This window comes from Barbus barbus (assembly GCF_936440315.1).
Source record: "Barbus barbus genome assembly, chromosome: 37".
Classification (NCBI taxonomy): Eukaryota; Metazoa; Chordata; class Actinopteri; order Cypriniformes; family Cyprinidae; genus Barbus; species Barbus barbus.
This window is the reverse complement of record NC_136715.1, coordinates 13,898,277-13,914,791: the sequence shown is the minus strand read 5'-3', so window position 1 is coordinate 13,914,791 and position 16,515 is coordinate 13,898,277. Positions and strand designations below refer to the sequence as shown.

Below are 16,515 nucleotides of genomic sequence, written 5' to 3'. Positions count from 1 at the left end.
TGCTGCTCTTTTGAACTGACCAATCATCAGAGAATCTTGAAAAAAAAATTGTATCACAGTTTCTACAAAAATATTTAGCAGCAATATTCTGTCTTGCTGCTACAAATCAGTGGATGTATCATAAATGGGGGCATTTTTTGCCATTTTACTGGAATGGAAAACTGACAACCACCGACTAGAGGCATAATGTTTAATATAATGGAAGGTTTTTTTTTTTTTTTTTTGAGCCAGTAGACCCACTAAATGGTGATTGAACACCGTTCTGGTTCACTCCAGCTTAATTTAACCCCTGATTTATCCTTTATATATACATTTCACTTTCTTTGGCATATCCATCTGTCTCTCAATAACACTACAGACTGAATGAAATGAGATCAGAGTCATTAACACATTTTCAGATATACACGGTGCATCATATGGCCACTATTCACATTTGTTAAGAGTTACTGTAATCAACATTAAATAAATAAACAACCAAGAAGTACAGAAATGCTGATCAAGAATGTGCATAGTATTCATATTCAGGAATCACTGCAGGGCTTTCCTGAAATATAAAAGATGAAAAGCAAGAGATGTATAAAGAGCTGATGTTTACTCCATGTGTGAAAGACTTTCCCATTAATGAAAAACCTCAGGCCAACGTTCTTTTGTAACAGAATCAAATACTTAGCACTATGTCTTTGAACTAGAACGAGATGAGAAGAGTTATAACCCATGTTTCATCAACCAGAAAATTACAGAAAAATGTTCAGTTTTACATTTTTACTTTTCATATAAGTGATAGTACTTTTGATAGGATAAATTGTCCACTTTTTGCCTGAAATCTTTTTGTTCTAAAACAGTTGCAGGGGAAAACACGTGTTTGATAAACCCTACTGTCATTCTGCATCTCCATCCAAGATTTCTACCTCTTTTCTGCTTGGATACTACTGGTTCTTCTGATGAAAAATGGCAGTTTAGGTTGTCAGTTCTCTGTCTTCACACGTTGTTAGGTATGAAGTACTTCATGAAATCTGGCCTTCACAGAACATCTAAATGTTTCAGCAAGGTAGACACATATGTGGATCAAGCTACTGTGAGATGATATATTGTATGGTTACTGTTAACTTAAAATCAACATAAAAAATTACAAAGGGAGCATTTTCATTAGATTTTATTCTTAAAATGTATCAAATGTGACCGTAAAGACATGTATAATGTTGCAACATTTTTATTTCAAACAAATACTATTCACAAAAGACTCCTGAAAAAAAAAGGTGACTCCTGGTTTCCACAAAATATGAAGCAAAAGTGTTTTCAACATTAATGTGGCACAAATAGAAATACTTTTACTAGCAAATATTTTAGAAAAATTAAATTATCAATCTTCACTTAATTGTAACTACTTTGAAAACTGCAATTTTATAATGGGGACTTAATCAGCTTCTAATCTATTAATGTGCCGTAACAGACAAAATTCATGTCCTGTGACCCCCGTGAACAGCTTTTAAATGCTATAAATGGACAAAATCTGCTAACTGTCTCATAATGACTATAATAACATGTTTATCTTCAAGTTAGAGAAATGTGAAGAAAAAAAACTAACTCCGACATCTATAAATATGCTTAAAAAGATTTATCAAACTACATTTGTATGACAGTTCATTAAAACCAAAACACATCAGTAAGCGTTCAAATGTTTTGGATGTGTGAAGGAGCAAACCTGTTATGCAGAGCTCCTTCAACTTTCACACTGACCTTGTGAAACACGGAGGCAGATCTCCATGGCAACTCTGCAGCGAGCACTGCAATAGCTCCTTCCAAGAAATAAATGACGGTGGCTCTGCAGAGAGTAACAACAGAAAGAGAGAGAGACAGACAGAAACATATCAACTTTTTTATTAGTAAAACATAAGATGCATTTAAACACAAAACACTAACGGCTGGTCTAGTTTACACATTCTTTCACTCTGTAAAGGGTGAACGGCTTCTTGTCCCACTGCTATCAAGTCGCTGCCGCAGCACTCATCTAATTATTACAAAGGTCAATATTCCTCAGGAAGGTGAATGAGAATATACGATACTTTCCTGAGATGCAGGCGGGGGATGCTGCGGTAAAGATGGAATAATTCTTGTTCATATCCTAGTTTACATCTATGTGGCATATAAAAACTTCTTCATAAAGAGCAATGTGATGGACATATGAGTTTTCATACAGGTAATATGCAGCCTTGTCAGTTGGTTTTAACTGATGGACTGTTAAGTGTGACTGTCATACACTTATAATATATATTTAACCTGTCGCATATGAAATGTGGAGGATTTTTATTTTTTTGCATAAAATGTGCTGACATTTACATCACCTTGATTTGAAGGTGATCTGATGAGCAAACCAGCATAATCTAAAATGTGCGCAATTCTTTAAAGCTAATGTTTAATACACTGTCTAAATGACTCCGTGTTCCATCAGGTGCATTCTAATTACACAAAGAGGCTTACGAAACACTATTAGGGGTTGTTCGCACAGGATGAGCTCTTACTTTCAAAAACAGCTGAAACTGAACAAATGCATCATAGTCAAAGACATCCATGTAGCATTATAAAAAAAAAACAGCCCACTCATTTCTCTTCAAAAGCGGGTGGGCTCAGGTGCCTCATCCCAAGTTGTGGGTCTTATCAGAGTGTCTTTTTTATTTAAAAAAAAAAAAAAGGCAGTGAGGACCCTTTCAGGCTGTGAAGTTCCTTTGAAGTCATGAAAGTGTGCTCACCCTTCCATTCCCTGGAGGAATTGCCCAAAGCCTTGGAAGGGCAGACTCGCACTGATGAAGGCAAAGATAACAAGATGAAAATCCCCCATCAGATTCCTTCTGTGGCAATGGCGGATTAGCCTGGCTTTGAGTCACCACAAACCAAGTCGCTGTTTACGAGGCAGCAGCCAGCGTTGGACGGCCTTAGGTAAATCCAATGCTGACACGCTCAAGGGCCCTTCTTCATGTTTTGTACCAGTCTCTTCTGAGAAGAAAGAGGAATATTCAATTAACTTGTGTGGTTGCAGCTTCAGGTGTTGTTCCCCTTGTTATTATTCAAAAGCTTTCTTCTTTGTCTCAAGGGTTAGTGAAACCAGGTGTGGATCTCACTTTTTGCCATAAACCAAGCTTGCGTATGCATAAGTTATGTGTGTGCACACACACGTACATAGAAAACAAACAACTCTTGCGAAGACTGGGACAAATAAGGATTACTTGCAACCAAACAAACACAAACAGATGCTCGAAAAGCAGTAGTTTTGGATAATATTGAAAACCCGGTCAATTTTGAACAGGACATTAGCATAGATGATATTTAAAGCCCACACAAATTTTGCCATGGAAGATTTGTCCCCACCACTTTATGAATTTATGATTTTGTCATCTAATACAGAGCAAGCATCTCCGATTGTGTAGCAGGTTTCATTTTATCAGCGTGTCTTATGAGTAGCGATATACAGTAGTGGTGGAATTTATTATTTTGTAATGCTGTGTGGTTGTTATTAGTCGAGAAAAGTAACAGCAGCAATATGTTCTATTGAGCACACAGCTGTCAGACTCCAATCTATCTTTTCCAGTTCCCTCAGCAAAAAACAAACAAACAAAAACGTGTGCAGCTGCATTATCAGATTTTTACAATGAAAAGGTTCTATCAGGGCCAATTACACCATGTCTACAACGGACACGACAGCTAAAGTCTGTCTACACTGGACATGACAAAGTGACCGTTGCAAACCATTTGTACTTTAAGTACGTCATAATGGAACGAGGCATCAGCTACTGTCGGTGATTTGTCATGTCGCGCTGCATCGCTCATTGTAATGAATTGTACTGTCTTTTGTCGCATCTGGTGTAGACACGGGGTTAGGACCCGAATCCACACAGTCAAAATGAAAATGTTACTAACAGACCAACATGAGCATTTATCCAGTGCTAGGTATAAGAATGCATCTATCTTCTGATTTTCAGATCTATTAAAACAGTAAAAGATCATGTTATATATGCATCACCTAATTTATAAATAACATAACATTCATGACTTGAGACCATGATGTAATTTTGTGATGTCATAACCAGCATGTCTGTGTCCTTAACTCTTTAAAATGAGATGCTGATAGACTTCAGGTAAAGTGATGGCCACTGGAAGCTAGAAGGGTCAAACAGACGTTTTGAAAAGCAGAGAGACACAGTATGTGTGGCAGTAGAGTCAGGTTGTGCTGTCGGAGCTTGATATTAGAGTTGGCAGAAAATAACCTGGAAAGGTCAGTGCAGGTGAAAGCAAAGGGAGACTGACAGTTAAGTCCTTTCACTGAATTCCAATGTTACAGACACACACTTACAGAAAAACACACAAGACGACAAACTACTATGTTAAAGGTATTTTCTATATAAAAGGTGCTGCTACAAGGATAACAGTGGCTGCAACCACTGCAACGTGAAACATTGTAATTGATGTTCAGTGGCCTACAAAAGTATTTGGACATTTAAGCCACACTTATGCACCGTATAAAAGTCATTGCACTGCACAATAAAATACATAAGCAAGTGGCATTTATTTCTGAGAAATATTATACACTTATGCAAATACATCTGAGGGTCAGGAGTTTGTGGTAAAGTATTCTTTTTGAGTGTTTTTAAATTATTTCAGACTTTCGGGTCCATTCAGCACAGGACATCACATTGACTCTTCACAGAGTGTTCTGTATTCAGGTAAAAGATAAGAGGTCCATTTACATCTTTGCATTAAAATCCCATAACAATTTATGGATTCTACATTGATTCAGATATTCCCTTTTATTTCATAACCTGAAGCATGCTTCATAAATGATGAATACTGCCAGTCAATTCAGTCCATTGATGAAAGATTAATGAGCATGCACTATTTTTTGTTTGAATGAAAAATGTCTTGAAGAAAACCATGGTCATACAAGAGGACAAAACTTTTTTGTGATGGTATGGATTATCTACTGGACTATAATGAGACAAAAACATGCAAAAGCAAAGGAATTAAATAAATAATGCAAGTGTGAAGTTATTGCTTTGGCACAGAATAAACAAACATAAATACTGTTCGACACAAAACAGCCGTTAATGCAATGTGAGAACCCACCTTTGCAATCATTTCCAGGTGTGTTTAACCACAAAGAACTATTCACAGAGCCTAGCAAATCGGCCTCACTGCTAGAGTGCAAACAGACCTTTTTTTCTTTTCCACTCACCGTTAAGATCTGAAATGAGTCGTTGAAGGAGAGGACAGGAGGAGCTTTGGCAAAAGAGATCCAGGCATCAGCATGCAGCCAGAGGTGGCTCATATATTCCCAGATCAGCATTCATGCCATGAATGAACATCAGGCCTTGGAGGAAACTGACAGCAGCAAATTCAGTTAATCCCCGTAATCTGCAAAGCAAATCAAGAACATAAATTGTGATTAAATCGAAACAAAGCACTGTTTTATTTTGGTTTGAAAAAAGCCCGACAGGAAAAAAGCTTTTTCAAGATAGTGACAGGATTCTATGTTTCATGGGTCAAATCACAGACAGGTGTTAAAATGTCTTTTAGCATGTCTTGCCATTATATTTTTGTTGCCAAGATAGTAGCTTGCACAATCCATTGTTAAGGTCAACAAAAGACTATTATTATGAACTGGAAGCTTTCAGAGTGACACAGAAGCATGTGTCAGATCAATTCTCATTTGTGCAGGCTTTTTAATTAATCAAAAACATACAGCTACAACTACGATAGTTTCAGTCACAAACAAATGATTCTTCTAAGCCAGTCCTTTTAATGAATCACTTAGTAATTAACATTGGAATAAGTCAGACATATCCTTGAATGAACTCCATTTCAGAGAATCAGTTATAATGTTAATATATAAACAAAACGGATATTATAACTGAAATATGCCCAAATGAGACAGAATCAATAAGCTTGTGGCACTAAATTGAACTGAATAAGGAAAACTATCATTACCCAGCCACACATTTATTTAGAGACGAAAAATAGTACCTCCAAGATGGGACCACTTATTGCCTGGCACCACAACAGCTGTTTCCATTTGGAGGTAAATGAAGGTGCTCATCATTGGCCACCTGCACTTATTTTGTCTTGCCTTGTGCACTTCTTTCTGCCCAAAGTGAGAGCGAAATTCAGATTAGCTGGTGAACCTCAGCAAATGCATTGTTCAGTTGCCCACATGCAAACGTCTTCATTCACCTCACATTACGGGCACTCAAGACACCCTCACAACTCATTACGACGCAGACAAAGAACTGACGGTACACAACACATCCCAGGACCAGCTGGGCCAAGGTAACAGGGTGCATCATGAGGGCCAAGCTTCTGCTTGAGAAGGTGACACTTTGTAAATGAAGCTTGAAGGTGAAGTGCACATGCTGATGGCTTGGTGGGGGAGAGCTCAGGGCTGTGCTCACATGGGCCTGTTGATAGCTAAGGATCGTTTTTCTATCCCTCCACGCCAGAGCGCATATATGAGAGGAAGCACAAAGTGTCTCTTAACCGGCAGGTAGACCCCTGGGGGACAAAAAAGAGACAGAGAGAACATTAGAACTAATTGGGCATTCAGGAGAAGGATGGATTACTGTGGCAGAGCTTTGAGGAAGGGAGGAAAAGGGTGGATGCTACAATCAGAGCAAGTACACCTGTCATTCTACATTGTGAATGTGGTGTCTAATTGAAACATGAGTATTGCATCACTGCTGTAATGTTGTCGAGACTTAAGTGATGTGATCTCATAAACCCAATGAAGCAAAATACAGAATGGCGTGTAGGTGAGAACATAGACTAATAACAAGAACTAAACCAGACCATGAATTGCATAATAATATAATAAAATATTTCAAAGTAATATAATAATACTGCATTAACTCCCAAGCTGGTGTTCTGAAAGTTAAGTACGAAAAAGGTTTCAACTCCTCTCCAAAAGTATAGAAGTTCTAAATCCAAAGTAGACAGCTGAAAGATTTCCTCTACACACCGTGTCACAAAGTTTAAACAAAGTAGGTTAGACCACAGTCAGAGTTTCCTCCCTTAATGCATTTTTATGTCCCCTCTGAGTCCACGTCTTGTGAATTTAGCCAAAAACATGTCATATTTTCCCCATTCCTTACAAGCGTCCAGCATATGAGTAATACCATGTCCCTGATTATTTGCAGAGCTAAATCCTATGCCATGAATTAGACTCACTAAATTTCAGCCTGCATTTCTCTCATATTTTCACAGTAGTCATTTTCCTTCATCTACGAGACTTGAAGTGAAATTCGGCTGGAATGTCCCAGAACAAATTTAGAGGAGCTCTTTACAAGAGAAATATACAAGCTGAGAGGCATGTAAAGTTTTTTGGTTATTGAAAAAGGACAATTGTGAACAAAGTTGTTGGAAACAAAGTGAGACAGAATAAATAAAGCAGCAGTCGCCATACACAGCATGCGTTGATCTAACGAAAGTAGTTAAGAAATTTCATGATATAATTCTTGAATAATCTCTCCTGTGACTAAGTGTTGTATTTTTTTTTTCCTTTTCCAGGTGTGCTCCTAAACCAATCATAAAACCTACTCTACTGTGCTAGGATGTAAGATCAATAGAGTGACACTGGAGAGAATTACATCCATCTGAAGAAGACAGAAAAGGGATTTTGAGATACTGTGACTACTTCACAAGACAGGATATGAAGAAACAGAGCATGCTTCATCTTTGAGACAAATTATTTTTCAAAAGTCAACTAAACCCTTGGTTCTCCTGTCACATGAACTTAAGATATAAGTGAGAGACTGATATTAATAAGAGACTGAATAGTCTACATCACAGTGAATCTGCATTAAATTATATCAGTTTAATTATGAAAATGGGACGGATTGCAATATTTCTTCTGCACACGCATTTGCTACTCGGAGTTGGAAGCTCCCTGATCATTCAGTCCATGCCCTGGAGAGTGCCCTGTCCTCACCAGTGTGTCTGCCAAATCAAGCCCTGGTACTCTCCCCAGTCGGTGTACAGAGAGGCTCCTACAGTAGACTGCAATGACCTGCTACTTATCCAGCTGCCCACTTCCCTCCCTCAAGAGACACAAACCCTCCGGCTGCAAAGTAACCTCATCAGTTCTGTCGACCAGAGTGAACTCCAGGGCCTTGTCAATCTGACAGAGTTGGATCTCTCCCATAACAGCTTTACCAGTACCCGCAACCTAAGGATAACTAACCTGCCAGCTCTTCTCAGCCTACATATGGAGGAAAACCAGCTGAGACACCTCCCAGAAGCAGCTTTCTTTGGTATCCCTAGGTTGCAGGAGTTGTACCTCAATCACAACAGGCTTCGAAGCATCACCCCTGGGGCCTTCAAAGGTCTGGATAAACTTCTAAGGCTTCATCTCAACTCTAATCGATTGGTTGTAATTGACCGGCGTTGGTTCCATGCTTTGCCACAATTGGAGGTTCTCATGATTGGTGGAAACCCTGTGGACACTATTCAGGGCCTAAATTTTAAACCGCTGAGCTCTTTGCGCAGTCTAGTCCTGGCAGGCATGGGCTTGCGTGAGATCTCAGAGAGAGCGCTAGAGGGGCTTAAAAATTTGGAGAGCATTAGCTTTTATGATAACCATCTAATAAAAGTTCCAAAGGAGGCATTGCAAAAGCTGCCGGGTCTAAAGTTCCTTGACTTGAACAAGAATCCCATTCAGCTAGTGCAGAGGGGAGACTTTCAAAATATGCTTCACCTGAAAGAGCTTGGCTTAAACAACATGGAAGAGCTGATCTCTATTGAGCACTCAGCAATGGAAAACTTGCCTGAACTGACCAAACTGGAGATCACAAACAATCCTCGGCTCTCCTATATCCACCCTCAGGCCTTCCAAAAGTTGTCGAGTATGGAAAGTCTAATGCTGAACAGTAATGCCTTGAGTGCCCTGCATAGCCAGACAGTAAGGTCGCTGCCCAGCCTTCAAGAAATCAGCTTGCACACCAATCCCATTCGCTGTGACTGCCTGATCCGCTGGGTGGGAGCCGTCAATGACAAGCCGGTCCGTTTCATTGAACCTCAATCCACATTCTGCTCTGAGCCTCCTGAGCTGAAAGCCCGACGAGTTAAAGAAGTCTCATTCAGAGAGATGGCAGACAGCTGCCTGCCCTTGATTGCCCCAAGCACATTCCCCTCTTACATTGAAGTCAAACATGGAGACAATATAGCCTTGCACTGTCGAGCATTGGCAGAGCCAGAGCCAAGTATCTACTGGGTCATTCCCCAAGGTGTGAGACTGACTCCATCCAGCAGCTACAGGCGTTATCAGGTTCTCACAGAAGGCACTTTAGAGATTTTTGGAGTCACTGCTGAAGAGGCCGGATTTTACACTTGTGTCGCACAGAACCTAGTGGGAGCTGATACTAGAAGCTTGACTCTACAGGTGGAGGGAGGTGAACTGCTCCGTGGAAGTACTCTAAAGACAGAGGACAGCTTTGAAGTTCAGGATGTCAAAGAAAGGTATGCCTTACTAACCTGGCAAGCAAGCCGTAATGTCCCTACTGCACATTTATCATGGGTGTCCAATGGCAGTCTGGATGCCCATCATAGGCACAGCACTCGAGTTCTAGCTGGCACCAGGAAATTCAACCTAACCCATTTGCAACCAGGCACTCATTACAAAGTTTGTCTACACATGGGTCCAAATGATACCTTGTGTGTCCATCTAAGAACCAAGGAGGTATCCATGCCAGATCCTTTACCAGACCTGACCCCAGCTGTCTTGCTGGCAGTTTCAGCTCTGCTCCTTTTATTTGTGGCCAGAGCATGTCATGGGGGAGCCTCATTCGGTTGGAAAGACCACATGCTGGAGCTTGAGAAACCCCACACCACCATTCTGACCCAGGAGGCAAAGGCTTTCATGACTCCTCCAATACTAGTAAAATACCTGAATCAGCAGGATCCAGACAAAGTCCTTTCAGACGGCAGAGGGAAAGAACTCAGAAATACTTCACTGGGGCAAGATGCTCAGGGGCTAACAAAAGAGGCATGCTGAGCAGAATAAAGAGTTCAAGGAGGATGGACAAAAAAAAAACAATCCCTGGAGTATAAGTTTCACAAAGCTCACTTTACCGATCTGACAGTCAAAACTACTGAACTTCTGAAACAAACAATACTAGACATTTAAGTGGCAGACACGCTTCACATAACAGCGAGCCAGTTTCAAAGTATAGTATAAAAAAAAAGAAAAAAAAAAAAAGATTTGTATTTATTTTGTAACAAAAATATACATCAAATATATGTACATTAAAAGCATTTTTGTTCATATATCCACATACAGTATATCAAACTAGGACACTAAAGCTGTGCTGCCAATCATAAATAACAGTTCATATAGAGTCTGTTTATATGCAACCTCACAACTTTTCGAGTCTGTCTCACAACAGGCCAAATGGTTGTAGAAAGATAAGCGCTTATATATTTTTAATATTGAAGAAGAGACTGACTTGACACAGGAAAGCAAAGAACACAAATATCAAGGAAGCCTCTAAAGAACTCAAGAAGACAGAATTGAAGTCTTCTGAAATGCATTTTGCAGGCTGCGGGCAACAACTCACTTTTTGTTTTTGTGGTGAAAAACCAAACTCTCAAAGTAGGCATTATGAAAAGAGCTGATATAAAGGGAGGCGTCTTAATTGTTGTTTAACTTGTATGTACTCTCTTTAACAGTGTGTTAAATTGTGCTTTGTACAAGGACCCCAAGAGAATGCTCCAAAGTTAAGACTATCCCAGAAAAATTGAATGTTTTTGCGCATAAAAGAAAAATATTTTTCCCCCTCAAAAATGGACTGATCTATACATCTGACAGGGGACACAAACTTATGACCTAAAATGCTCAGAATGGGATATTTGCCTATTTTGGTCCCCTTGTTCCTGAAATATGACAGACCATTGCTTAGAAAAACAACTCAAGTGAACAGACGTTCTAGTCTTGATGGGCATACTGCCTAGACATATGCGTCTGCCTATTTGTTCAGATATGTCAATAAAGAAGAGAGGGTCATGGAGAAAATGTGTGGAACAGCCCCATGATGGCATCCTTTCCAGCAAAGACGGCAAACCTTTGGTGACAAGAAAGAGGTTCACGTCTACATGCACACTGTTTTGTACAAAGCAAGCACGTCAGAGCTCCCATCTCTTTCAATACTGATGAAAAGTGTGGGCTGCTAATGGGACATACTTCATGGAAAGATAGCGTCAACTCTTCTTTCTGTAAAAAGAGAAAAAATTGCCTTTTTCTTTAACAGTTTGTCAGGTGACTATTCAATGAACAGCACATGAGCTCTGCTCTGACTGCTGGAAAGCTACACTAATGAGAGACATACCCAGTGAAAGAGGGGTCAGAGGGCACCAGTGTGCCCCTCTTATGCGGGAAAGGAAATAAAGCAGCATTAGGGAATTTTACAGGCTGTCATTTTACAGTAATTTGTTTTTCTTTTTCTTTTTTGGAAGTTTGTGGTTGATGTTCCCTCCTGTTTCAGTGACTATCTCTCTCTAACTTGACTGTCTTGTTTTTGTGTTGTTTTTCTTTCATTATTGTTTGTTGCTCATTGGTCTTTTCCCCACCCCAAAGCTGTACATAAGTCAATCTGAATTTCCTATTCAACATACCATTTTCTGAAATAATTTAGATGACTGTGTTAAATTCTATTTTGAGCTATTATTAAAACATTTTGGACTGATCTCAAGGTTTGCTCGATTGCAGGACACCAAGTGTGTTTACATGCACTTTAAAAGTTTGATTTCAGTCAGTCTAAAGCAATAATTCATCTTATTTTAATGATTATTCAGCCCAAATCAAAAAACATAATTCACTATTAAATGATACACAGGTCACCTGATATAATGTAAATGAAAAAGAGTACCATTCTGGTTTTTGCAAAATCTCAAGACAACACAATTTTTAGCTCAGCTTCGCCCATGTATACACATTAATCAGGCTGCAAATTAGCCTCATCATTTTGCGCTTAATCCATAACACAGTGAGCGATAAGCATTTAATCTCTCAAACACATTGTGGACAATTGGACGGACAATTTTTCACTGTGCATGTAAACATTCTTAATGGTATGGATGTCATATATCACCCAAAATGCATATAACCTTTAATTCATGCTCTTTCTTAATCAGGGTCTTGAGTTATGTTTCCTTCTGTTGTTATGCTATTGGTCCAAAAGGGGCATAATTTCATAGAACTGCCTTAGAGTTAACAGGAACAATATATCCTCCAATTATAATGAGAACAAATATTCATTCTTTTGAAATGGAATCACCACAACGAGTTACTCCAGTTTCTAGAGATTTGCAAAACAGCCCTCGGCTTCTTAAATTCGGTGAGAAAAAAGCCTCAGGCTGGTGATGCTCTTCCTCTCAACAGCAAGTGGTATATCCATCCCCCAGTACTCCCCCTCCAGTGCCCTCCTTACATACTTCACAATTACCGCAAAGAGCCTGTTGTCTAAAAACATAACTTTGAGAAAGTGATTGATGCCTGAAGAGAAAAAAGCGCGAGAGACGCGTATGTTTGGCAGGGGGCAGTGAATTGAAGGCAACATAATAGCGTTATGCTTCTCCACAGAAATCATACATAATTGTGAACGACTATAATGGCACATTACAGTTATTTCAAGAAATACTGAAAGTGGGACGGCAGGGTTCTGTTTCGTAACACTTAATGCCATCCTTCACACTCAAGTGGACCCTCTCGAATCTATCAAGCTTGGAAATGCCAAACTATAAGGCTCAATGCACCACTGAACCGTAACTTTGCCGTTTAATGGAGGGGGAAAAAAACCTTTTTACAGTGCAAGATCAAAGGAATATTACAACCAAGCAAGCTCAACTACAACACTACTGCAGCATCTATAGTCAAAGTGCATAAATGGTAGGTTTGCTGAATAACGATTTAATAAATGACCTTCTCGATTCAATATCCTGATCAATGAGAGATTGAAGTACACTTGATTTCATTGCCTCAAGCTTGAAAATGGTTTGTTTCAGCCCAAATCAAAAAACATAATTCACTATTAAATGGTACACAGGTCACCTGATATAATGTGACATTTGCCTATAATTGGCTAAGCCATTAAGATTAATAGTAATATAACTTAAGGGAAAATGTCAAACATATTTATATGTAAGTCCCTTGCAAAAACATTTTAGCTAGACTTGATATTACTGAATTAAAAATAGCACACTGACAAAAGGAAATGTTCCATTTAAAGAAATATACAGTCCCTGTGATGCACGAGCTTACGGGTTTACCCTGATGAAAAAAAAACAATTCTTTAATGAGGATACAGCTGTTTTATAATTGGACATTCTGCACAAAAACTTCACAGCTGAGGAATCATTACTCACTTATTGACAAACCAGCGGGCACTGCTGGTTAAATAATCATGAAGCGGAAGCACACAGACGCTGCCTGAAAATGACTGTCCATCAATCTCTGCACAGATAAAGTGGCCAACTATGGAAGAAAAAACAAAAAAAAAACAGGGTGACTTAAGAACAATTGTTACAAATCAGGATATATTTACTTAGAAAAAAGATTCAAATATTATTTCAAATGTTTTGTTGAAGTCCTCCAAGTTTCACTTTTTTTCACAGCTTCAAATTTGAACATTTTTTAATGAAATTTTAATGACATCAGATGCATTTTTTTCCCCCACAGTCTACGTATGTGGTCTCTTCAAATACAGTCATGGATGGAATATTCAATAAACATTTAAAGTAATCGACTGAATAACAATCAGAAGGCACAGTTTAAAAAAAACCTGTTGCTCTCATGAACTCAAAGAAATGCAAGAATGCATGTTAGTTACACTGCTGTTTGGAGTCAGTAAGAGTTTTATATTGACCCAGACTACATTTATTTTATATATATAAATTTAAAAAAAGTATTATTATTATTATTATTACAATTAAAAATAATGGTTTCCTGTTTCACTATATTTTAAAATATAATGTAATCCTGTGACACAAAGCTGAATTGTCAGCAGCCATTACTCCAGTGTCACACATATATTTTGTTATTATTGTTTTAAATCACTGCTATTGATCTTCCTTATGTCTGTTTGAGGGTTTAGAAATATTTAACCAATGAAAATCATTCAAAAGACGTTATCACTAAACTTTGTAAAGCTATGGATCCTCAAACTGTCAGCAAAACCTCGTATAACGCAGCGCGCGCAGCCTGGAGTCGGATCTTGGCTTGTTCACAATGCAAGGGTAAATAATAAGTAACTGATGTTTGAATAAGTACAGCGTTTTCTTCACTAAAACACTGTAAAGGCTAATGTTTTTTGTCTGTTTGAAGAGCAGAGAAGAGTCTTATCTTTTGCCATCTAGTTGTAACCAACTTTTGTACGTTTTAAATATCCTTTGCAAGTGTGCGCATATAGCGCTTCATCGTCTATATAATGAGATTTTGGCCAAGTGTATTAAATGACAAGAAAAACTAAGCGCCCATATAGCTACAATAACCTGTAAGTTGGTGAAAACGTATAATGCGATGCACTTCAGATGCTGCCGTTGTAATGACAGACAAAACTCAGATCTCCGTCATTTGCTGGTCAAAAACACGTAACTCCATTTGAGCTTGATTTTCATCAAATGTTAAGTGCAAGTGTCTGATAAAGCCACATACCAACTCTGACGACGCAGTGTTTAATTATTAAAAGAGAAACGCTTATTCCTTTTCTATATTTTCTTCCTATATTTCAGTGCTTACTAATGTGCCATGGTATTTTTTTTTATCAAAACTGAAACCCCACCCCACCCCTTTCGATTTATGCCACTGCCATACCCTATGGTTTTGTGAAACGCCGCCACTGGTGTCACATGATCCTTCAGAAATCATTCTAATATGCTGATTGGTTGCTCAAACTATTTTTTATCAGAGTTGAAAACAGTTGTATTGCTTATTATTATTGTGGGGGTTTTTTTGGGGTGGGGGGGTTGATAAAGTTGAAAAGTACAGCATTTATTTGAAATACATTTTTGATCAAGTTAATGTATCCTTGATGAAATGAAAGTTGTAATTTTTTATTTAAAAAAGATTAAAATACAAAAAAAAAAAACTAACCCCAAACTTTAAGCAGTATTGTATATAGAAACACCTGCCATGACAGCAAACTGGCTTATGGCAATACTTCTTGCAATAGTGCACACACCATTCACCTAAAACTTTTCCGATGCAATTCAGACTACATACAGTGAAAAATACACCCTAACCTCAGTCGTTCAAGACAAGACCAGCAGGAATTTAAGCACTTTAAACGTCCTGTTGCTCTCTTTTTCCTTTCCTTAAAAGTATTCCCATTTTTAAAGCCAGGAAGCAGTTTTGTGCAACGATGATAGAAAAATTGATTGTGAAATCTATTTAGTGTGGCTATCGATTTCCCCATAAGAGGAAGAAAGGCAGACCGTGTGAGTAAGATAATGGAATATGGAACGGGGGAGCGAGAGCCCAGAAATGGGAAGTGACACTGGTTAATGGAGTAGAACTGGGCTGTTTTAGGTGGGATATGAGAGCGTGCACATACATCTGTGTGAGAGGTCCACAGCTACAATAACACTCCACATTTTGCTCTGCATTTTAACTCATCCATTTTAAAAGGACAGCTGATGCTAAAATTAATCATCAACACAATCTAAATCAGTTCCAAATCAGTTAGCTGTTATTTACCCAGAGAAAACAAAATGAGCATTTTTTTAATCACAGTTTTTATCTGGGAAAACTGGGTCCGTATTCATGAAAAATCTTAGTGCTAAGAGTTGCTCCAAGTAACAAAATTCTAAGAAAATTCTTAGAAATGTGTTTCCTCTTAAAATTAAAGAAAATATCCTAGTAAAGAAAAGTAATTCAGAAAGCATCTTAACCTTTAAAAGAGGTCTTAAGGTCCAAAATTGTTAGAGTACAGACGAGGACTTTTAAGAGGCTTAAGAGTTTCTTTAGCAGCGGAGAAAATGGACGAAATATGAAGAGGGAGAAGAAATGAGTTGCACACAATGCATGACAGTGAGTTAATATGACGCTACACATTAGCTCGTGCAGGGATCATGTTTGTGACCGATCTTATTAGAGACACGCTAACAACTCCTACACCATGCAGAAATGCCATAGCACCAGAAATGGACGTAATCACTACATTAACATATTTGGCAACTGGAAAAATTCAACTATGCAGCCGTGATTTGGGTCTGTTACAGCACTTATTAGGCTATGTCACTGTTCATTTCCTATAAAATACGGTATGACAGCATGATAAATAAAAAAATAAAGAATAGTGAGCATATTGATCCCTAAGTTTTAGTAACACAGTAGGGAAAAAAATAGTTTGATCCCCTGCTGATTTTGTACATTTACCCACTGACAAAGAAATGATCAGTCTATAATTTTAATGGTAGGTTAATTTTCAAGTCAAGTTCAAGTTGAGCTTTATTGTCATTCTGCTACATGTGTGGACATATAGTGGA

At 38.4% G+C, this 16,515-nt stretch overlaps 1 protein-coding gene across 1 annotated transcript in view; it reads left to right on the top strand.

Moving 5' to 3' along the window:
* Positions 1-11,712, top strand: part of LOC306856664 (leucine-rich repeat neuronal protein 2-like) — a 49,043-nt gene extending 37,331 nt beyond the window's left edge. Inside the window, exon 2 of the mRNA XM_079396034.1 lies at positions 7,549-11,712. Within this exon, the coding sequence (XP_079252160.1) occupies positions 7,862-10,030 (2,169 nt within the window). The 5' untranslated portion in view covers positions 7,549-7,861 and the 3' untranslated portion in view covers positions 10,031-11,712. The remainder of the gene's footprint in view (positions 1-7,548) is intronic.
* Positions 11,713-16,515: the final 4,803 nt, after the last annotated feature.